This window comes from Phocoena phocoena, chromosome 1 (genome assembly GCF_963924675.1).
Source record: "Phocoena phocoena chromosome 1, mPhoPho1.1, whole genome shotgun sequence".
NCBI classification, from domain to species: Eukaryota; Metazoa; Chordata; class Mammalia; order Artiodactyla; family Phocoenidae; genus Phocoena; species Phocoena phocoena.
The window spans coordinates 26782285-26806152 of NC_089219.1; the positions used below are offsets into that span (position 1 = coordinate 26782285).

Consider the following 23868-nt stretch of genomic DNA (forward strand, 5'->3'; position numbering starts at 1 on the left):
ATGAGGACCTACTCAATAGTAATAAGCAGAGCCAGTGCCCAGATTCTGAATATCATTTCTCACTAAAAGGAACCAGGACTCCTTGGAGAAACAGCTGATTTTAGGTCAGGGACAGAAAATGTACAAGATGAGGTTGGGCCAATTTCAAAAGGCTCCCGCCGGCCAATGGGATGATCTGAGCGTTGACTACAGTAATAACTGCAATGGATTTAAATGCATAAAATATGTTTCAGTCCTTTGGATTGTAATGCTATTAAAAAAATGTTCAACTTTGGAAGATGTTAGAGTCAACCCATTCATACGAAAACTGGTAAATAAAGGAAAATAATTAAGTATTTCTCCTGTCTTTCCTGTATGAACTATACCACAGGGTAACCAAATAGTTGATCAGGGCAAGTTTTCCGTAAGTATTCCAGCTTATAAAAGAAGAGATGGAATGTTACCATTTTGTAATCTCTAGGCTATGATCACTGATGGCTCCTAACATCACCCAAAGAGAAACAACTAGACATTACATGCATCTGAGGGAGGCATAGAGCCCTGCCTGTAAAATATTCTGGCCAAACACCAGAACCTGAATCTGATTAGCTTCTAGACCTTACTGCCAATTAAAGGAAATATAAGAGAGAGAGGATCATGTTAAACAACGTCCTAGGGATGTAATCGCCAAAATCCAGACTGCAGGAGACTACTCAGGATAAACAACCTGGCTTCCTCAACAAAAATATCGCAAGAGGGTGGGAAGACACCTACAGATTAAAAAGGACTTGAGACATACAGCCTCACTAGGGCTCTGACTTCTTAAAAAATACTATGAAAGAAAGGGTTAGATAGATAATCATGAAAACTTGGTTGTATTAATTATTTTCATAATTTAAGATAATAGCATGGTGGTTCTGTTTCAAGGAGTTCTTTTCATCCATTAGAAATATACACTAACATGTGCATGAAATATTATGCCTGAAATTTGCTTTACAATAATCCCAGAGCAGGGTAATGGTGGGAGATACTGGTAATGCAGAGGGTATGAATGAAATGAAATAGGCCATAAGTTTATAATTGTTGAAGCCAGGTGATGGGTACACGGGGTTCGCTATACTATTCTCTCTGTTTGAAATTTTCCATTAAAATTGTTAGGGTGAAAAGGAGGATATACATACACACACACACACACACACACACACACACACACAGAAAAGACAAAAAAAAGAGGAGAGGGTCCTGCCTTGAACAGAGAGAAGAATTCAGCAATAAGACAAAAGAGGTACCCAGTGCCTTATCCCAGTGCCAGGCACAGAGTAGGTGCTCAATAAATAGTTTGTGGAAGGAACGAAATATTGCATTGTGTGCCCCCTCAAATTCACAGGTTGAAACCTTAACTCCCATGTGACTGGCTTTGGAGATGGGCCTTTAAGGACATAACGACGGTGAAATGAGGGCATAAGGATGGGACCTAATCCAAAAGAACCGGTGTCCTTACAGGAAGAAGAAACATCAGGAGTGCACGTACACAGAGAAAAAGGCCATGTGAGGACACAGCAAGAAGATGGCCATCTGCTAGCTAAGGAGAGAGGTGTCGGGAGAAAGCAACCCTGCCGGCTCCTTGATCTTGGACCTCCAGCATTCAGAACCATGAGAAAACGCATTTCTGTTGTTTATGTCAGCCAGTTTGTGGTATGTTGTTATGGAAGCACGAGATGGCTAATGCGCTGGGCTTCTGAGGAGGGGCTGGTGTCCCCTGTGAGGGAGGATCCACCTCTCCTGACCTTGGCTGCTATAATTGTACGAGGCAAAGGGCAGTTGGGGGTGGTGATGGGATAGAGTGATGCCGGGAACTCATGCTCCCTGAGCCCTCACTGGCCGCATGCTAATTGATGTGTGCTTCTGCTTTTCCTGTATGTTCACCCGCACAGCAAACTTTAAGGTGGGTACTGGCATTAGCCTCATTTCCTAGTTGAGGAAACGGGTACAGAGGGCTTAGGTAACTGGTCCAGAAACACACAGCGGGGAAGCAGCAGGGCCAGGATTTAAACCCAGGCAGTCTGGCTCCAGAGCCTCCATTTCTAACCACTATGGGTGGACGTGGGAATGCACCCCCTCCCACCCCCACCCCCACCCCCGACTACTGCCCTCAAAGGGGTCTCAGTGTGAATATCTAGAAGCAGTGGAAGCTTTTCCCTTGACTCCCTCCAGCGCTGCCTCCCCACTACTGCTCCCCGCCCCCCCATACCCCTCACCACCTATCCTCCACCATTCTGTGGTAGAGCAAAAGGAGAATGAACTTTGGAGTCAGACCGCATTTGGTGGTTCAAAGTGATCGTTTGGTATCAAAATATCTGGATTTGAATCCGGACTCTCCCGTTCACTTAGCTGTGTGATCTTGGTCAAGTTACTTAACCACTCTGTGCTTCAGTTTCCTTATCTGTGAAGTGAGGATCATAACAGTACCTCCCCTGTAGGGTCATCATGAAGATGTAATACAACAGTGCGTGTAAAGCAGTTGGCCTAGTATTTAGCACATAGTAAGTGCTCAACTATTACTAGCTGGGTAATCGCAGGCAAGTCAATTCACCTTGCTGGTTTGCAGATTTCTCATGCATAGAGCATAATAATCTTTCTCACAAGAGTGACAAGAAGATTAAATGAAATAATGTTAGAAACTCAGTAACTACCCTTCTCCCTCAGAGACCTAAATGAACTACCACCATCACTTAGACTCCTCTTGTGGGAGTGGGGAGAACTGACCTTTCTTTTTTGGAAGACTTTTTAAAAAATTATAAAAATAACACATTTATTTTACATACAGAGAGAAAAAAATGTGGACGTGTCTACACCAAAGCGTTACGCCATTTTTCTCTGGCGAGTGGGGCTAGGAAATGAATATTTCCACTTTAACTTTATTGCACTTGTGTATTGTTTACATTTTTTACAACTACCAAGTATTATTTTAAAAATGAAAATACATACACACTGTAGATAATTTATCTCCTTTTTTCCCATGTATTTCTTTTAAACAGCATATTTTTTTAAACCCAGTTTGAGAGTCTTTGTCTTCTAATAGGGAATGTAATTACCTTTATTATCATAACTGATACGTTTGTCTTACTGCTGTCATTTTGTTTTATGCTGTCCATTTCTCATGCTTCCACGTGGTGTCCTGTTTCCTTTGTCTTTTGTGACAGGCAATATGTTTCCTTTCGTTTTAATTTTCTACTGGGATATGGAAAGTAGAAAACCTGCTTGTCATCCTATTTGTGGATGCTTTTAAGTCTTTTACAAATATGTTTGAAATTATATTCTCTCTAGTGATATAATTCAAGAAAAATACAGTAACGGGGTAGCCAAGAGCCTGGATTTGGATTCTGGTTCTGTCACTTACAAGCTGGGAGGACCCTGGGCAAGTGACTTAGCTTCTCTGTGCTTTAATGGGACAATAACAACACCTGCTACCTAAACTGGTACCTGGCTGAAATGAGGTGACACCTGTAAACCACCTACCGTAGTGATGTATAATTAGTTCGTTCTTCCTTAAAAGAGACAAGGAAGAGATGAATGCGGGGGTGAGAACCATGCGTTCCTTTGTAGCTGTTTCACTACTTGGAAGTCTTTCTTAGGAAATTTCTGATTTTAAACATATGGATCTCTTATGTCCTCTGTTCTGTAGATCAGGGGTCAGCAAACTACAGCCCGGGGGCCAAATCCGACCCATTCATTTCTGTTTGGTCAAAGCTGTTTTTGCATAACGATGGCAGAGTTGAGGGGAGATCTTAGGGCCCTCAAAGCTGAAAGCACTGCCTAGCTAGCCCTTTAAGAAAAAGTTTGCCGACTTCTGCTTTAGATCAGCTAGATGATCGTCCTTCTTTCTAAATTTAGGAGAAGAAGCCATTTTCTCCCTTGTCCTTTTATAGCCTCTCAAAAGCTAAGAGGCTTTTAGCATATATTAAAAGATTTTTTAAAAGACCATTAGCTTCCACATTTAATTGTCCACAAGGTGGGGATACTTAATCAAAAACAAAACTAGAAAAAATGGAAAGACAAAGATGCTGATTACAAAGCAGGGTTCTTCCAAGGCTCAACCCAGGAGGCAAAGGGGCCAAGGAGGGGCCAATTCCAGGAGCTTCTTACCCTGTCTGCTCTACGGTTTCAAGTCCAGAATTGGCCACCCTAGGTGGCGTCCGGCTCTCACTCTGGCTCTCTAACCTGCTGCTCCCCAGGTCTCCGGAAACCAGGTTGGTATCAAATGCCCATCATTCTAAGAAGACTGAGCAGACTCCCCTTGTGCCAAGTCAGCATCTCTCCAACAGGCTGCCCCCTTATTTCTGGTTGTCCACTGTCCCCCAACCTAAGCATTTTCCCCTCCAGGGACAGAATGAATGAGACAGCTCTAATTTCAAAATTAAGACTCAGCCTATGAAGCAGTGAACCGCTTTACGGTCCTTTAATGAAGGTCGAGTTCCCTTGCATATTCACTCAAGGTCTGGAGTGGTTCACTGCAGCGGCAGAACTATGGTCTAGGAGCACCTGATTCAGAAAAGTGGAGGAGGGTTCTGTAGTTACCAAGTCGTGATCCCTCTCAGGGGGGTCAACTGCACTGGGACTGAGCCCCCGCAGGCTCAGGGCCACTGTGGTCTGGGCTTCTGCCCCCAGAAGTCCTATAGTCTTGGTTGGGAGATAGGGCCAAGAATCGTGGAACTGGTAAAGAAAAATGTAGTCACGGTGAGACCAAATATCTGATAGGGTGGTCCGGCGGTGGCCCACAGAGCAAGGGATCCAGGAGGAAGGAGAGATCAGGTGAGTGGGAGACAGCAGGGAAGATGTCCTGGATGAGATGGACCCCGAGGAAAACCAAAGAAGTCAGAGGAGGTTGACCAGCATGAGGGAGAATGGGGGGCCCAGCTTGCAGGAAAGGTGAGACCACTGACTGACAAGCCCCCAGACCCTGGGCTCTGCCTCACCCCCAAACAACCCCATCAGACACGAGTGGTGACGCCCCTGCTGCCGACAAGGGAGCTACCCAACCCATCGGGTCCACAACTGGGAGGGGGCAGAGACAGGAGTTTCACGGTTCCCTGACACCAAAGCTTATGCTGTTTCCAAAAGTGCTCGCTCTGCTGGGTAAAAACAGCAGAGGAGGTTGTGTGGACGTGGTTGTGTGACCGTGGAGGGCAGGAAGATGCCTGTTTGTGTCAGGACTGGAGCAGGCACCTGGAAGGATGAACCCACCACGTGACCCCCCGAAGTGGACCCATATGCATCTGATGATGTCAGGAATGATGAAAATCAGGTGAATACCACGCTCACAGCCAACACTGACTGAGCGCTGCCCCTCTGCCAGGCACTGCTCACGACCACGCTGTGAGGGGGCTCCCATTATGAACTGTACTTTACAGATGGGGCAGCTGAGGCACAGAGAAGTCAAGTCACTTGGCCCCGGCGACTCAGCGGGTAAGTTTCAGGGGGGAGACAAAACGCAGTCTGGTGAGAGTCAGGGCTCTGGAGGCCATGAGGGAGGCTCTAACCTAGTTAAAGAGTCATTCATTCATTCATTCATTCATTTGGTGATTGATCAACCAGTATTGACTGAGCATCTAGCAGGCATCAAGCAATATGCCAGCTGTGGGGATACGAGCCCAAGGAAGATTCCCTAACCTCACGGAGCTTACACACCAGCAAGAGCATGGCTAACACTTATGCTAGGAACTCGCTCTCTGCCAGGAAGTGCCCTTTACATGTGCATCTTATTATCATCTCCCCACTTGTTTTTTAGCTGAAGAAAAACAAACAAACCAGAGGCTCAGAGGGAAAAAGGCGACTCGCCAGGATTCCAGCCCAGGTCCCTCTGACTCAACGGCCCACCTTGACGCCACCCTCTCTGCCTTGGACCCTGTGCCCTTGGTGGTCTCTCCTCCCCGCTCCCCCTGCCTGTCAGCTCTGGGGCAGCGGTCGCCCCGAGGCACACCTCCCTCGCTGCCCTGCTCTCCTGTCCTTTCCCCTTGCTGGCCGGGGTGCTTGGATTTGGGTCTGGGGACTGCGTATGGAGAGGTCCCTTAGGTCACTACCCTCTATCCATCACGCGAGGTAAGAGGAAGGCGCTTTCTGGGTCCCAGAAGCGGGGAACTGCAGCCCTTGCCTCCACTGTCACTGCCTTCAAGGGGTCTGTGGGAGACTCACTTTTCACCCATTATTCACAAGTATTTATCGAGGGCCTATTCTGTGCCAGGCATTGTGCTTGGTGCACAAGTTTTACATAATTCCTGCCCTTAAGAAGCTTAATTTGTGTTTTCCATGCCTGCAGTTGGGGGGACCAGATGGCTAGCCTCTGAAACTGAGTCAAAACCTGTCTGCGTGGCAAGGCAGGACCGAGGAGACACCATAACAACCCCTGTGCTTGCTTCAAGCTGTGTCTTTTTTCTGGCTGGTCTGCCCCAGTCTCCTGGAGATTCACTGCAAGGATTATCAAGGCAGCATTTAACAGGGACAGCAAGGCCAAGCCTGGGAGATGTCCCAGGGAATTGGGGGAAATTAGCATGTGGAGAAGGAAAGAGTGGCAGGCAGCTTGAAAGACACGCAAACTCACAGCTCTGCCAACACAGCTTCAGGCTGATGGAGCTCCCCTGTGCAGGAGCTGGGAGTGGGGCTCCTAATGGCTGTGATACTGAGAGCATTCCCAGTTGAAAGAAGAGTGTTTTTGATGCCTGACAGTCTAGAACCAGCATTTCTCCTGTTTAATCTCTGGTTATAATTCAAATTTCTGTGCATTGTGGTTCTGTAAAGCCCCGGCCATTCCGGGGTGAGGGTGAGAGGGTGGTCCCATGTCCTGGGAGGAGAGGACGACTGGGGTTTGGGCCACTTGGTCCCCCTCCTCAGCCTCTCTGGCTGACAGCCCCAGCCCCCGGCCCGGCAGGCACGCACCTTCACACCGCAGCACGGCACTGTTCCAGACCACGCTGCCCTCCTTCAGGATGCAGGTGATGGTCTCTGAACCCTGAGTCCCGAGGAAGCCTTCATCGCAGAGGAAGGAGATGGAGCTTCCCAGCTGGAGGCTGTCACCAAACCGTTTGCCGTTTACTGGAACGCCCGGATCTGGACACTCATTGTGTCGAAAAGCTGTGTGGATACGGGTCAAGGATGGGATTAGACAGAGCTGGCGTGCAGATGGACCCCCAAAGAAAATAAGCTTCATTATCGTGGTCTATCCTAGACCTCCCCCACTTCCCCAAGAGCCTGGCATGCTGGGGGGAGAGCTACATACCCTAGAACCACACTGGGCACAAAGAAGGTACTTGTTAAACTTATCTCCTGCCTTCCTGAGCACCGAATCCAACTTCTTTCTAAAGCACATTTATAGATCAGACAGCGGGGCTGTTTCTCCTGTTGGCTCATTTACACCAAATAATGATTCTGTGACGTAGGTATTATTACCCCAGTTTACAAATGAGGAAACTGACGCTCAACACGGTTAAGGAGCAGATCTGTGTCCTTAATGTCAAATCCATTCCATGCGTCCCCACCTTCAGACAGCTATGGGATCATTTATGTTGCAGGAAAACCGGGCTCTAAATCCTGTGACACTAATAGATACCAAGCACCATAAAGTAGGTGCCCTGGAATTAACCCTGTCTGAAGCCATTCCCTTCATTTCCTCGCCCCTTGTCAGGCCACCTCTCACTCTGCCCAGACAATTGCTAATACCATGGTGGTGGGGGGGGGTGGGGGGCGGGAGGAAAGAGTCAGAACATTTGTGGGTTTAATCAAGCTCTGCCTCTTATTAGTTACATGGTTCTGGGCAACTTATGTAATCTTGCTGAGCCTCTGTTTCCTAACCTATAAAATGGGCCGTTCTGAGATAGGAATAACATGAAAGGTGATTTGAATTTGCAAGTGGTGAATGCTTGGTAAGCACCTGACGGGTGGTCAGTGCCCCTTAAGTCTGTGCTCCCTCCTTCTTCCTGTTCCCAACCTTCCTCCAACAGGGGTGCCCAGTTCTCACACTCGAGTCTGAGGCCACGCCCTATTTGCATCCCTGCTGTTTTAAGGACGGTGGCTTCCCAGTGGAGACCAGGCTCCACCGGCTGCAAGGGCATGGGCCACTTTAGAGGCCTCTGAGATTCCCTAGTGACCGAAACACTTGCACAGTCAGAAACAGAAGCAGCCCTGGAGGCTGTCAGGTCATCTTGCTGGAAGCAAACCTGGTGATCCTTCCTACTGAAGCTGGGCTGAGGGAGCATCTGACACAGAGACGATCTGAATGATGCCAGCTGAGCCCTGACCCCCTTCCCTCTGAGATGCAATCTTAAGTCAGCCTAGACATCAGTCTCCCAACCTTGCCTCATTAGGAACTTATGACCATGAGCTTGCCCTCACATTTAGAAACATGGGGTGGGAAGAAAAGTGGCACTTGGGGCCCATAAGTCCAGGTGTTTGTCTATTCAAAACCCTGTCAGTCACATAGACACACACACACACACACACACACACACACACACACACACACACACACACTGAGCAGGGATATGCAGCTATTTCCAATACCTTGAAGCAAATGCTCTAAGTCAAGGATTTAAACACTGCCCAGTTCTACCTGTGTACCTTTTCAATCTGTTTCCTGGCAAGTGAAAGGGGACAGACCTTAGCTTAGGAAGTTTCTGTTGTGGGGTTGGCAGTGATGCCCGCAGGATGCCCCCACAGTAGGTGCTGAGTAAACAGCAGCTACTCTCATCTTTGTCCAAAATACTCAGATGGAAGAAGGTTTCCTCCAAGGAGCTCTGGAGGTGGAAACAGGATCCCTGAGCCTTGTTACAGGGACACAGATTTCAGGTCATCGTGAGGGGAAGCCCCGAGTGTTCTTTAACTGTGGAGAGAGCTGTCTTGGGGGCGGGGGGATGCCAGCTCCCTGACATTGGGCAAATTCCAGCTCTTCCCAGACAATCGTCAGTTGGGACGTGACTGAGGAGATGCACGTCCTGCGGGGGAGACTACACTAGTTCCCAAACACTTGCCCGTGGACTGTGGTTCACTAGCTACATCAGAATCACCCCAGAAGCCTGTAAAAAAGTAGATTCTAGGGCCTCACTCCTTAGAGATTTTGATTCATCAGGTCTAGGATGGGGCTCAGATTTTTAAAAGTTATTGCTACCTATCCATCCCACTCTATCTGTATTAATGCACAGAAAATTACCTGTAATGTCTGTAAGAGTGTTCACCAAATATTGGCAAGAATCATCTCTGGGTGGGGGGATCTAGGGTTGTAGTCAGCATTTCTTCCTGGGCCTGCCCCTGTTTTTTGATTGCTGGCGTATTGGATGTGTATCATTTTTACAATGGTGGAGGAACCTTCGAGAGGGATGCTGGGTAAGAGCTTGATCATCAGGTCGGGTTTGCTGCTTTCTGCCTCTTCCTCCTGAGGATTTGGCATTTGCTCCTCTCCTGGAAAGTGGGAACCTACTAGGATATGGTTTTCCTCGGAGACTATGAGTATTTGTTTCTGACCCAGGTCCTCCATCGGTGTATCCACACCTGCTTTGAACCTGTAGAGTCCTCGGCCCTCCCCATCCTGGATAAGTGGGCTTCCCTGGGACAGCTCTCACCCTTCTTTTTCCCACTCCCATCAGGAGGAAGAGCATTTAGCCATTCATGGATCTTTCCATTCAATAAATATTTACTGGTCCTCACCATGTACCAGACCCTGAACCGGGCAGAGGGCATAGAAAGATAAATAATACATACCCCCATCTTTCCAGAGCTCATGACCTCATGGGAAAGTAGGGATGAGGACAGATAAACTAAAAGCCAGTGCTGCAGTGCTAGACTGGGAAGATTAGGGAAGACAGAACTGGGCTCTGCTTCCTCCTGCCCACAAATGATGGAAAGAGGAGTGCCCGGGAGGAGGCATCCCTGGGAAGATGGATTGTTTCTATCAAGTCTGGCATCCCGAAGAAGGTGTTGAGGGCTTTAGCTTGGAATCTGGGGTCCCCAATGACCCCTGTTTGGCACTTATTGTCTTCAGCTCAACTAGATCCTGGGGACAGATGGGACAAGGAAGCAAGACCTCTCTGCCGAGGGTGGGAGGGGGGCTGGGCGGAGATCAGTTCTATCAGAAAGTGCTGGAGGGACAAGCACTGCGTGTGTGCTGTGTGCGTGGGGCGGAGCTTGAACTGGGGACTTGCATTTCACAAACAGCCTCTGGGAAAGGATCTGGTTAATTTGCTCAGACGGACCCAGCCTCAGCCGGCTCTGAAGATTTGCCATCGGCCAAGTTCACCGGGTCTGTAGCTGGTTCCGCCCTGAACAGCACCTCTCGCTACCTTTGCCGCTTGCTGTTTCTACTCTCCAAGCTTCTGCCCCGCCCAACCCCCGAGACACAGAAACGACAGTAATCACTGCTGAGCTTCAGTTTGCTTCTAGAGAAGGGGCCAAGGGCTAAAACTGGAGGTGACAACTTTGGGACTGTGGGCCTGAGAGGGGCCATGAGGAAATGCCCCAAGAGTTGGCTCTAATGAGTCTCAGAGCCAAACAGAAACACTGCTCTAGATTTCTGTTTCTGGTTTGCCTATGGGAATAGGAACTGGCAAAGTGTGAGCAGCCCCACGGGGAATACACGAAGTTGGCAGTGAGTAGGCGTCCAAGGACTTGGGGGAGCACATCAGAGAGGCGTCGGTAGCTAGAAGAGGATGGGGAAGGCTTGCTCTCCCTTGGGCCCTTCCTGGTTCTAGCTGGGCCTTCTAGGAGGGGGAGGGTGGGAGGGAGAAATGAGGCCCCAGGCTCCTTTCACATTATATGGTACATCCAGAGGAAATAAATGCTCAAGAGCAAGTGACGCCACAGAAAAGAACTCTTTCCGCTTTTCCCTTCATGCTGGAGCCCCATGCCTGGCTCTGCAGCCTCGCAAGGCTTTTGGAACTGGTCCACCCACATCAACACTCCTCTGCTGGAGCCCCCTCCACTGGACATCCCCAGAGGGATGGTCAGCTGAGGACACAGGGTGGACTCACTAGTAAAGGTGATGTTGAAGCCCCTCTTCCCCGTGGAGTGGTCGGTCTGGAACTCAAGACGGGCCACGTGGCCACTGCTTGTGATGGAGGAAGGGAGTTGGTTTCCCGAGAAGGTGCCCAGGACTGGGGCCTCAGCCGTGGCCCCGTCCTTGATGACCAGGAAGTCAAACTGAGGCTCCACATCAATGTCATTGAAGGCCAGGTGGATACGGCTCTCGGGCCGCGCGAGGATAAGCCAGACGCAGTGGAGGTGGTTGCCGTAGTCTTCCGGGTAGTTAGGTGACAGGACGACCCCAGAGGGGCTGGTGAAGTTGAAGAAGCAGGAAACTGCAAGAGAAGAGCCGTGGAGGTCAGTGAGCATCCCTGGTATTGTGCCTGGGCCACTGAGGCCTGGCGGGGGAGCATTTCTTAGTCTAAGAGCAATAGAGAGAAAGGGTGACACAAGGGTTGGGCTAGACTGGCTGGGCTCTGAGCTCTAGGTGGGAGACATGCTGGGTTCCATGCCACACGTGGTGTTGGGAAGGGTCCCTCTGGCAAACCACAGACAAGGTGGAGCTGGTCTTCTCCTGGCCCTCTCTCCGTTTCGGTGAGCCCACCCCAGGTAGGGTCTGCATGCTTCTCGGTCCCTTGCGTTGGGGAAAAAAACCCACCATTCAAGCTTAAATGTAGTCCCAGTGCCTGGCTCCTTTTAGCTGGTGGTGGTCCCCTGGGTGGTAACCAGGGTGGAGATATTCCAAGTCCATTTCTATCTTTTAAACATTTTTAGTGGGGAAATGATAGGCGTGCCCCTGGGGATTCTGCCAGCCTCGAAGCTACAAAACTCTGCTAAGGAGGCGCTAGGTAGGCACCATCTTTCAGAGCCCAAAGCTTTGGAAGAAACTGGGGGAGAGAGGTGACAGTGCCTTATCTTGAGGCCCTGCACGCATTCCAAGGATCTTCTGAAAATCTTTATTTTCAACCCTTTCCATGCCAGTAACTAACAGACCCTGGAACAAGGCTGAGGCGTAGCAAAGTGCTGTAAATGGAAAAACAAACAAACACTAAACCAAAATTAAAAAGAAAAATAACAGAATGAAAAAAAATTGCAACACAGATGCCAAAGGACAGCTATCAATATTGAATTAGAGCTTTTATAATTGTATAAGAACGTCACCAAGATGACCAAACAGTGTGCTCAGGGGATTCATACGAGAGCAAATAGGATTAATATGAAAACACAGTCCATTTCACTAGAAAAAAAATAAAAATAAACAACCCATACCGTTGAGGCTTCATGAAAACTCATACGTATTTATGGCCAGTTGCTATAATCCTTTTGGGAGGGAGTGTATGCATTCTCACCAGCAGCCACAACACTCTACAAATATTCTGACTCAGTGATCGCTAGGGATTAATTCAAAAGAAAAAGAGCCACGTGGACAAAGATGTTTACAGGGACATAATTTTATTACAGAGGAAAAACTGTGAACAACCTACATGCCAGCCCAATAATGCGAGGTAAATTATAGCCTTTAATGTGGTGCGGTTTGAACACAGTCATTAAAGTGATAAATATGACCCTGTAGAAAGAAGAATGTTAAACATTTTAAAGTAAAACTGTGCCTCATAGAATTATATGCATGCTTTGGATTAGAGCTATTAAATATTTACTTACATATGGGTAAAGACTGGACATGAGCCCCCAAATAAAAATTGTATTAGAGTAAAAGGTTTGGGGGTGATAGTTTTTCAAAATGAAAGCAATATTTAATTTTTCTGACTGCAAAAATGATATAGGCTCATTGAAACATTTTTTAATATATAAAAGTGTAAAGAAGGTAGAAACGAGTATGGACAAACATTTAAGTGCCTTTCTAACATTTAGAGTGATGTTTGGTATTAATTATATTGAAATTAAAGTATACTATTTGACTTATTAATTATAATGAAGCTAAGGTGAAAAATAATAATAAAATCATGTTTGCAAAAGAAAAAAATAAGAACACAAAACAAAGGGATTGGTGATTCCTCCCGCTGAGTGTCTCTTTCCTCTGCCTGGCTCTACCCCCACCTTCCCCTTTTCTGCATTAGGTATTACTTTTTCAACCTGCTACTCAAAGCCCTCCCATCAAATTCAGCGAAGTGAACCTGGTCCCGAGGACACAATCAGTCTCATCCCTATAATCTCTGTATTTTATAAGTATTGAAAGTTTGAGTCAAGGGGAGAGAAGGACATGAAAAAGCTTTTAGGCAACACAAGGTATAGTTACTAGTAATTACAATTGTATATTATTGGGCATTTACTAAGTACAGGCACTGTTCTGAGCACTTTCATCAGTTACTCAATTTAACTGTCACAAACACGGCACGAGGCAGGTACTGTTATTAACCCCATTTAAAAATGAAGACACTGCGGCACACAGAGATTAAGTAGCTTGCTAGGGCTGCGCGGCCAGTAGATGTTAGCAGCAAGTTCAAATCCACGCAAATCCATGCAAATTCACATCCACCTGACTCCACGGGCCAAGCCCTTAGCCACCCAGCAACACCGTCTCCCAGCATGAGAACAGTCCTGCTCAAAAAGTCTAATAGTGGAGTCCTTGGGGGTGTTCTTAGAATCTGTTAAAGAGTCATCTGTTAACCCCAAGCATTATAACAGCCCTGAACTGGAGGTTCTAGGCTGGACACAGATGCCCCCACACAGCTATCCCATCTATGGCTTCGTGGTAGTCCAGCTGGGAGCATAATACAAATAATGAGGAATGTGAAACCAACAGAGACCACTACCTTGAAGACAGAAGGGGAAAAACCACATGGCCTGTCTACCAGCAGAACAACACCAAGGCGGACCAAAGACAAAGAAAAGCTCTATGATTTCAAAGGCACTGAAAGCATGAGAACAAATGGATTTGCTGCAGAGCATTCAATTAACATCACCTGAGTCCCCACCCCGACTCCATCACGCTGTCACATTGTTTTCTTTATACCCTTTATCCAGAGTTGCCATGTTGTAAAGCTCCAGGGGCAACATTTTGAGCAGCTATACATGGCAGATCTACCTATCACTCTCTAAAATTACCTTGTTCACTGGCTTGTTTATGGTCTGTCCCTCCCTCTCCCCAGCACACACACATGTACTCCACGAGGGCAGAAATCTTGTCTGTTTGATTTCTCTGAATCCCTATGGCTCCCACAATGCCTGGTACATTGTTGGTGCTCAATCAATAATTGCTGAATGAATCAATGAGCATTTAATGGTTGATACCATCTGAAGAGATGGTGACATGGATACGCGTGCCTCACATCCCCATCCCGTTCCAAGCCCCAACCAAAAGAACTGACCAAAATCTGTGTTAGCTCTGGAAACATGGAAAAAATACTATGCTGTGATCCTCAGCGTATGTCTCTTAGACACAGTACAGATCTGTCCCTAAATGATTTAGAGTAGAAAAGAGTATGACCCAGCCAAATTGTCAAAGAACAAAGATGACAGAAACCGCTTCCAGTACCAAAGACCTCAAAAAGTATATTATCCATACAACACTAAAAAAAATACTTCAAGATGTTATCAATCCAACCAAGAGATGAATCAAAATGCATAACTCAAGTATGAGAAAGTTATGTTTAATAAAAAATGAAAAAAGATTGGTGATAAGCAAATAAACAATATAGTAAAGAATCTGAATAATTGCTGTAAACATAGTTAGAAAACAGACTGCAAGTGTAACAAATATTTGTTGGAAGAGAAGATAAAAGATATCTCTCCTGCCTAAATCCCAGGGTAAAATATTGCAGATTATTCTGATGTAAAGTATAAAGTTGAAGCAAGGAGATATGCTCATTTCCTCATTTTGTAAGAAACTCTATTCTATAGTTTCTGTGGTTAATTAGAGAAATATAGGTTAGAGTGTGTCTTTAAATATGTTAAGTATAATTAGTAATAGACTATAAAGTAGCTTATCTTCAAAATTACCAAAGGGGAAAAAGCAAAGCAGTCAATTTAGAAAAAAAGTGGAATTCAAAGGAAACAACAAGGAATCAAAAAGAGGGGAAACATAAAGTAGGATGCTAAAAAAGGGGGAAGAAGACAAAACATCATTTATGATAGCAAATGTCTACAGGTTTATCTGTCTTAGAAAAATATAACCCTCATTTTGGGAAAAGACACACAACTTAAAGTGACTCAGAATAGTCAAGAATAAGGCAATGGGCCAAGATAGCTCAGACTTCAGATTAGAAGAGTGTTACAATTTACCAATGCCCAGGCCCCAAAGATTCCTATTTATTTGGTGGAGTACACCCAGGGCATCAGAGGTTCTAAAAGCTTCCAGGTGATCCCAGTGTGCAGCCAGGGTTTGAGAGCTACTGGTGAAGGCAAATGCAAACCACAAAAAAAAAAGGAGTTTTAATACTAATATCAGATCCTTGGATGTTATAATATCACACCAGACTCTTGAGGATTCTTTTTTTTTCAGTACAAGAGTCCTCTGGACTGCTACCAAGAGACATTTCCTCTTGCACCTGGAAAGAGATGGAGCTGATAAACTGACACTAATAGAACAGAAATGTGGCCCTGTAAAGCAGTTTTCTATCCCAAGATATAATTCAGACTTGTTACAATGAGGGCAGGAAAAGGGAGTGTGCATTGTCCAACAAAGGTCTAACCTCTCTCACTCTGGAAAATTAGGTTTACATATTACAGTAGAATGTTTCTGTTGGAGAATAGAATTTGCTTCGCCGTGTCCCAAGTGAGGATAACAAAACGTATTGTGATTGGATCTCATCACTATCAATCACCCAGGTAAAAGAGAAAGATGAGGTACCCTCTCCCTTTGGAAGCTCTTACCACATTGTGCTCATGGATCTTGACCTCGGATAAGCCTTTAAATGGTTCAGACTTTTGAAAAATAATAAAAGTGGAAACCTCATTACCAAACGGATGTATCATTACAGTGTATAATATTGGATTATTATTCAATATGACCTTGAGTAAGAAATAAAAGTTTTGTTGAAAAACCCTCTTTTACTATCTTTTCCTCAGGCGTTGTCACTGCTAGTTTTAGTGCTTTCAAAATGATAATTCAGTTACTAGGGACCCAATGAGACAAAACAAAATCTCAAATCCAAAGATGACATTTAAAAACTGGATGACGTGCACATTCCAAAATGAAGATATGACAGTTATGATACATTTGGCCCCAAAACACTGAAACAGACAAAATAAACTAATTTTAGCACAGTGGTTAAGAATTCACCTGCCAATGCAGGGGACACGGGTTTGAGCCCTGGTCCAGGAAGATCCCACATGCCGCGGAGCAACTAAGCCCATGCACCACAACTACTAAGCTTGTGCTCTAGAGCCCGTGAGCCACTACTACTGAAGCCCGTGCACCTAGAGCCCATGCTCTGCAACAAAAGAAGCCACCAAAATGAGAAGTCCATGCACTAAAACGAAGAGTAGCCCCAGCTCGCCGCAACTAGAGAAAGCCCACATGCAACAACGAGGACCCAATGCAGCCAAAAATAAATAAATAAAATCTAAAAACTCCGAAAAACATAAGTGTTGGAGAAAAATATAATAATCTGAAGTCAAAAGTAAATGAAGTGGATCTGTAAAATACTATGAGTGTGTATATGTTATATGAAACTCTGTAACCTTCAAACAAGGAACAGCACCTTCTTCACAAGTGCACTTGGAATATTACAGAAATGGACCCTATATTGGGCTACAACGAATTCTCCATAAACTCCTCCACAAAGCAAAAACTGTTGGGACACATTTTCTATTCACAGTGCAACTAAACTACAAATCAATAATAAAAGAATGACTATGAACCTGCAGCCTGCGAAAAGGAGATGCCAAACACAGTAAGTTAAACAAAATGAGAAGACAGAGAACTATGCAACAGATGCAGGAGCAAGGTAAAAACCCACCAGACCAAACAAATGAAGAGGAAATAGCCAGTCTACCTGAAAAAGATTTCAGAGCAATGATAGTAAAGATGATCCAAAATCTTGGAATCAGAATGGAGAAAATACAAGAAACGTTTAACAAGGACCTAGAAGAACTAAAGAGCAAACAAACAATGATGAACAACACAATAAATGAAATTAAAAATTCTCTAGAAGGAATCAATAGCAGAATAACTGAGGCAGAAGAACGGATAAGTGACCTGGAAGATAAAATAGTGGAAATAACTACCACAGAGCACAATAAAGAATGAAAAGAATTGAGGACAGTCTCAGAGACCTCTGGGACAACATTAAATGCACCAACATTCAAATTATAGGGATCCCAGAAGAAGAGGAGAAAAAAAGGACTGAGAAAACATTTGAAGAGATTATAGTTGAAAACTTCCCTAATATGGGAAAGGAAATAGACAATCAAGTCTAGGAAGTGCAGAGAGTCCCATACAGGATAAATCCAAGGAGAAACACGCCAAGACACATATTAATCAAACTATCAAAAATTAAATACAAAGAAAAAATATTAAAAGCAGTAAGGGAAAAGAAATACATAACATAAAAGGGAATCCCCATAAGGTTAACAGCTGATCTTTCAGCAGAAACTCTGCAAGCCAGAAGGGAGTGGCAGAACATATTTAAAGTGATGAAAGAGAAAAACCTACAACCAAATTACTCTACCTAGCAAGGATCTCATTTAGATTTGACAGAGAAATTAAAACCTTTACAGACAAGCAAAAGCTAAGAGAATTCAGCACCACCAAACCAGCTTTACAACAAATGCTAAAGGAACTTCTCTAGGCAGGACACACAAGAGAAGGAAAAGACCTACAATAACAAACTCAAAACAATTAAGAAAATGATAATAGGAACATACATATCGATAATTATGTTAAATGTAAATGGATTACATGCTCCCACCAAAAGACATAGACTGGCTGGATGGATACAAAAACAAGGCCTGTATATATGCTGTCTACAAGAGACCCACTTTAGACCTAGGGACACATACAGACTGAAAATGAGGAGATGGAAAAAGATATTCCATACAAATGGAAATCAAAAGAAAGCTTGAGCAACAATTCTCATATCAGACAAAATAGACTTTAAAATAAAGACTATTACAAGAGACAAAGGACACTACATAATGATCAAGGGATCAATAAAAGAAGAAGATATAGCAATTGTAAATATTTATGCCCCCAACATAGGAGTACCTCAATACATAAGGCAAATGCTAACAGCCATAAAAGGGGAAATCAACAGTAACACAATCATAGTAGGGGACTTGAACACCCCACTTTCACCAACGGACAGATCAACCAAAATGAAAATAAATAAGGAAACACAAGCTTTAAATGACACATTAAACAAGATGGACTTAATCGATATTTATAGGACATTCCAAACAAAAACAACAGAATACACATTTTTCTCAAGTGCTCATGGAACATTCTCCAGGATAGATCATATCTTGGGTCACAAATCAAGCCTTGGTAAATTGAAGAAAATTGAAATCATAGCAAGTATCTTTTCTGAACACATGCTATGAGACTAGATATCAATTAAAGGAAAAAAATTGTAAGAAATACAAACACATGGAGGCTAAAGAATACACTACTAAATAACCAAGAGATCATTGAAGAAATCAAAGAGGAAATTAAAAAATACCTAGAAACAAATGACAATGAAAACACAACGACCCAAAACCTATGGGACGTAGCAAAAGCAATTCCAAGAGGGAAGTTTATAGCAATACGATCCTACCTCAAGAAAAAAGAAACATCTCAAATAAACAACCTAACCTTACACCTAAAGCAATTAGAGAAAGAACAAAAAAACCCCAAAGTTAGTGGAAAGAAAGAAATCATAGAGATCAGATCAGAAATAAATGAAAAAGAAATAAAGGAAACAATAGCAAAGATCAAGAACTAAAAGCTGGTTCTTTGAGAAGATAAACAAAATTGATAAACCATTAGCCAGACTCATCAAGAAAAAGAGGGAGAGGATTCAAATCCATAAAATTAGAAATGAAAACGGAGAGGTAACAACTGACACTGCAGAAATACAAAGGATCATTAGAGATTACTACAGGCAACTCTATGCCAATAAAATGGACAACCTGGAAGAAATGGACAAATTCTTAGAAAAGCACAACCTTCCGAGACTGAACCAGGAAGAAATAGAAAATATAAACAGACAAATCACAAGCACTGAAATTGAAACTGTGATTAAAAATCTTCCAACAAACAAACGCCCAGGACCAGATGGCTTCACAGATGAACTCTATCAAACATTTAGAGAAGAGCTAACACCTATCCTTCTCAAACTCTTCCAAAATACAGCAGAGGGAGGAACACTCCCAAATAATTCTACGAGGCCACCACCACCCTGATACCAAAACCAGACAAGCATGTCACAAAGAAAGATAACTACAGGTCAATATCACTGATGAACGTAGATGCAAAAATCCTCAACAAAATACTAGCAAACAGAATACAACGGCACATTAAATGGATCATACACCATGATCAAGTGGGGTTTATCACAGAAATGCAAGGATTCTTCAGTACACGCAAATCAATCATTGTGATACACCATATTAGCAAACTGAAGGGGAAAAACCATATGATAATCTCAATAGATGAAGAAAAAGCTTTCAACAAAATTCAACACCCATATATGATAAAAACTCTCAAGAAAGTAGGCATAGAGGGAACTTACCTCAACATAATAAAGGCCATATATGACAAACCCACAGCCAACATCGTTCTCAATGGTGAAAAACTGAAACCATGTCCACTAAGATCAGGAACAACACAAGGTTGCCCACTCTCACCACTATTATTCAACATAGTTTTGGAAGTTTTAGCCACAGCAGTCAGAGAAGAAAAAGAAATAAAAGGAATCCAAATCAGAAAAGAAGACGTAAAATTGTCACTGTTTGCAGATGACATGATACTATACATAGAGAATCCTAAAGAGGCTACCAGATAACTACTAGACCTAATCAATGAATTTGGTAAAGTAGCAGGATACAAAATTAATGCACAGAAGTCTCTTGCATCCCTACACACTAATGATGAAAAATCTGAAAGTGAAGTTAAGGAAACACTCCCATTTACCATTGCAACAAAAAGAATAAAATACCCAGGAGTAAACCTACCTAAGGAGATGAAAGACCTGTATGCAGAAAACTATAAGACACTGATGAAAGAAATTAAAGATGATACAAACAGATGGAGAGATATACCATGTTCTTGGATTGGAAGAATCAACATTGTGAAAATGACTATACTACCCAAAGCAATCTACAGATTCAATGCAATCCCTATCAAACTACCAATGGCATTTTTCACGGAACTAGAACAAAAAATTTCACAATTTGTATGGAAACACAAAAGACCCCAAGTAGCCAAAGCAATCTTGAGAAAGAAAAATGGAGCTGGAGGAATCAGCCTCCCCGACTTCAGACTATACTACAAACTACAGTAACCAAGACAGTATGGTAGTGGCACAAAAACAGAAACATAGAGCAATGGAACAGGATAGAAAGCCCAGAGATAAACCCACGCACATATGGTCACCTTATTTTTGATAAAGGAGGCAAGAATATACAGTGGAGAAAAGACAGCCTCTTCAATAAGTGGTGCTTGGAAAATTGGACAGCTACATGTAAAAGAATGAAATTAGGAACACTCCCTAACACCATACACAAAAATAAACTCAAAATGGATTAAAGACCTAAAAGTAAGGTTAGACACTATAAAACTCTTAGGGGAAAACATAGGCAGAACACTTTATGACATAAATCACAGCAAGATCCCTTTTGATTCACCTCCTAGAGAAATGGAAATAAAAGCAAAAATAAACAAATGGGACCTAATGAAACTTCAAAGCTTTTGCACAGCAAAGGAAACCATAAACAAGACAAAAAGACAATCCTCAGAATGGGAGAACATATTTGCAAATATGCAAAAAACTGACGAAGGATTAATCTCCAAAATATACAAGCAGTTCATGCAGCTCAGTATCAAAATAACAATCCAATCCAAAAATGGCAGAAGACTAGATAGACTTTTCTCCAAAGAAGATATACAGATTGCCAACAAACACATGAAAGGATGCTCAACATCACTAATCATTAGAGAAATGCAAATCAGAACTACAATGAGGTATCACCTCACACCAGTCAGAATGGCCATCATCAAAAAATCTACAAACAATAAATGCTGGAGAGGGTGTGGAGGAAAGGGAACCCTCTTGCACTGTTGGCGGGAATGTAAGTTAATACAATCACTATGGAGAACAGTATGCTGGTTCCTTAAAAAACTAAAAATAGAACTACCATATGCCCCAGCAATCCGACTACTGGGCATATACCCTGAGAAAACCATAATTCAAAAAGAGACATGTACCACAATGTTCACTGCAGCTCTATTTACAATAGCCAGGACATGGAAGCAACCTAAGTGTCCATCGACAGGTGAATGGGTATAGAAGACGTGGCACATATATACAATGGAATATTACTCAGTCATAAAAAGCAATGAAATTGAGTTATTTGTAGTGAGGTGGATGGATCTAGATTCTGTCATACAGAGTTAAGTAAGTCAGAAAGAGGAAAACAAATACCATATGCGGAATCTAAAAAAAAAATGGTTCTGATGAATGTAGGGTCAGGACAGGAATAAAGATGCAGATGTAGAGTTGTACCTGAGGACACGGGGACAGGGAAGGGCAAGCTGGGACGAAGTGAGAGAGGAGCACTGACATATATACACTACCAAATGTAAAATAGATAGCTAGTGGGAAGCAGCTGCATAGCACAGGGAGATCAACTTAGAGCTTTGTGACCACCTAGAGGGGCAGGATAGGGAGGGTGGGAGGGAGGTGCAAGAGGGAGGGGATATGGTGATATATGTATACATACTGCTGATTCACTTTGTTATACAGAAGAAACTAACACAACATTGTAAAGCAATTTTACTCCAATAAAGATGTTACAAAAATAATAAAAGAATGAAGAAAACCCCTAATCACCCGAAAAGTTAATAAACCCTTTCCTAAATAAGTTCTTGAGCTTAAAGACGAAACAAAGGCTGTCAGTACAGACTACTTATAATGACGATGATGATACTAGGCCAAAGCTGTATTTGAGGGAAAATTAATAGCCTTAATCATTATTAAGTAGAAAAGAAATAAGTGAAATGAGCATTTATACTAAGAAAGTGACAAAGAGAATAACTAAAGAAAATTAAGGAGAAAAGGGAGAATAAACTTAATAAAGATAAAAGCAGAAAAAAGTTAACTGAGGAGACCAGCAAAAGAGAAACTTCTTATTGGTCTACTCAAGAAGTAAAGAGGGAAGATATATACATAGAGACAGGATACAAAAATTAAGTAGATAAGCCAATTATAAAAGAGTAGTCTGTATAACATACTAATAAAATTGAAATATTCACAAAATGGAGAATTTCCCAGGAAATTTTAAATTACAAAAATTGTGTGAAGAGAAAAACTGGAGAAGACAGGAAAACATCTAGGGAATAGGAATTTTTAGGGCCACAGCTTTTAAATTTTAAGCAAGCTATAGTAGCTAGGCTATTTAATTAGTCTTGATACAAATATTCCCCTAAGATAGTATGCATGATACACATATTCACACTCATCTACTCACACAGCAATACACCCACAGTGTAAAAAAATCTTATTTGTAAAGTGCTACCAAGTCAAATTCAGCCCTAAAACAATAAGTAATCAGGACCTATATAATAAAATCAACAAGACTTTATTGATAGGCAGAAAATTGAAAAATGAGAGACAAACTTTTTCCTGGATGATGAGTTCATATTGTTAAGATAACAATTATCTTCATATCATTGTATAAATTTAACGTAATTCCAGGCAAAATTTAATGTAATTCCAGACAAGGCCCACACTGATTTTTTTTTTTCTGGAGCTTAAAACAACTATAAGATTGATCTGTTGAGAGAGACAAGGAAAAGCAGCATATGAGGTGGTGCTAGCTGGCATTGCAAGACATCATATGTCTTAACCCATCAACCCTCACAGCAGCCCTCTGAGGTGGATACTATTATTATCCCCATTTTACAGATGCAGATGCTGAGTCTGGGTGTTCAGGTAACGTGCCCACAGTCACAAGGCATGTAAGTGATGGGGCTGGGATGTGAATGCAGTCAAGCTGGTTCCAAAGCCCAAGCTCTCAACCACAATGCTGATTTTCTCCAGTGGCAGGGAGGCTTACCAACTCAGATATTAAAACATATTATAAAGCTGCAGTAATAAAATCTGTAATGTATCAACTTCAAAGGAGAGATCAATGGAACCAAAAAAGAAAGTTCAGAAAAGGATACAGACATCCAAAAATGTAGTATATGATGAAGGGGGCTTTTTAAATTAGCAGGGTAAAGGTTGATTGATCAATAAGGGATGCTTGGACAAACGGCTACCATTTGGATCTGGAATGGAGAAATTAGATCCACGTTTCACTCAGTACACCATAGAAGTACTAGAAGAAAATATAAGGAATATTTGTATAATCTCAGAGGTGGGGAAGGACTTAGCATTATACTAAGGTTAGAATCATAAAGGAAACAGTATTTTAAGTTACAGAAATGAAAAACTTTGGGATTTCAAATATCACCATAAAAGGTAAATAGTGAGGACCAAATGAAATATTTGCAAGATATTACAATTAAATATGTACTATGTTTAACATATGAAGAACTACAATTCCACAAAAAGATAAACACTCAAAATAGAAGTATGGGCTAAGGTAATTAAGAGGCAACTAACAAGTGAATAAAGTTGGTCAATAAAGATTGGGGAAATGTACAATATTATAAGAAAACAAAAACTTCAAACCATAGGGCTATCAAGTTGGCAAAGAAAAAACAGACAGCATGGAACT

General features: G+C 43.0%; 1 protein-coding gene across 1 annotated transcript in view; it reads right to left on the bottom strand.

Moving 5' to 3' along the window:
• The window catches only part of CSMD2 (CUB and Sushi multiple domains 2), a 661886-nt gene that overhangs the window by 236482 nt on the left and 401536 nt on the right, over positions 1 to 23868 (bottom strand). Inside the window, exons 14-15 of the mRNA XM_065872671.1 lie at positions 10992 to 11318; positions 6913 to 7107 (exon numbers count right to left, since the gene is read on the bottom strand). Of these exons, the coding sequence (XP_065728743.1) occupies positions 6913 to 7107; positions 10992 to 11318 (522 nt within the window). The remainder of the gene's footprint in view (positions 1 to 6912; positions 7108 to 10991; positions 11319 to 23868) is intronic.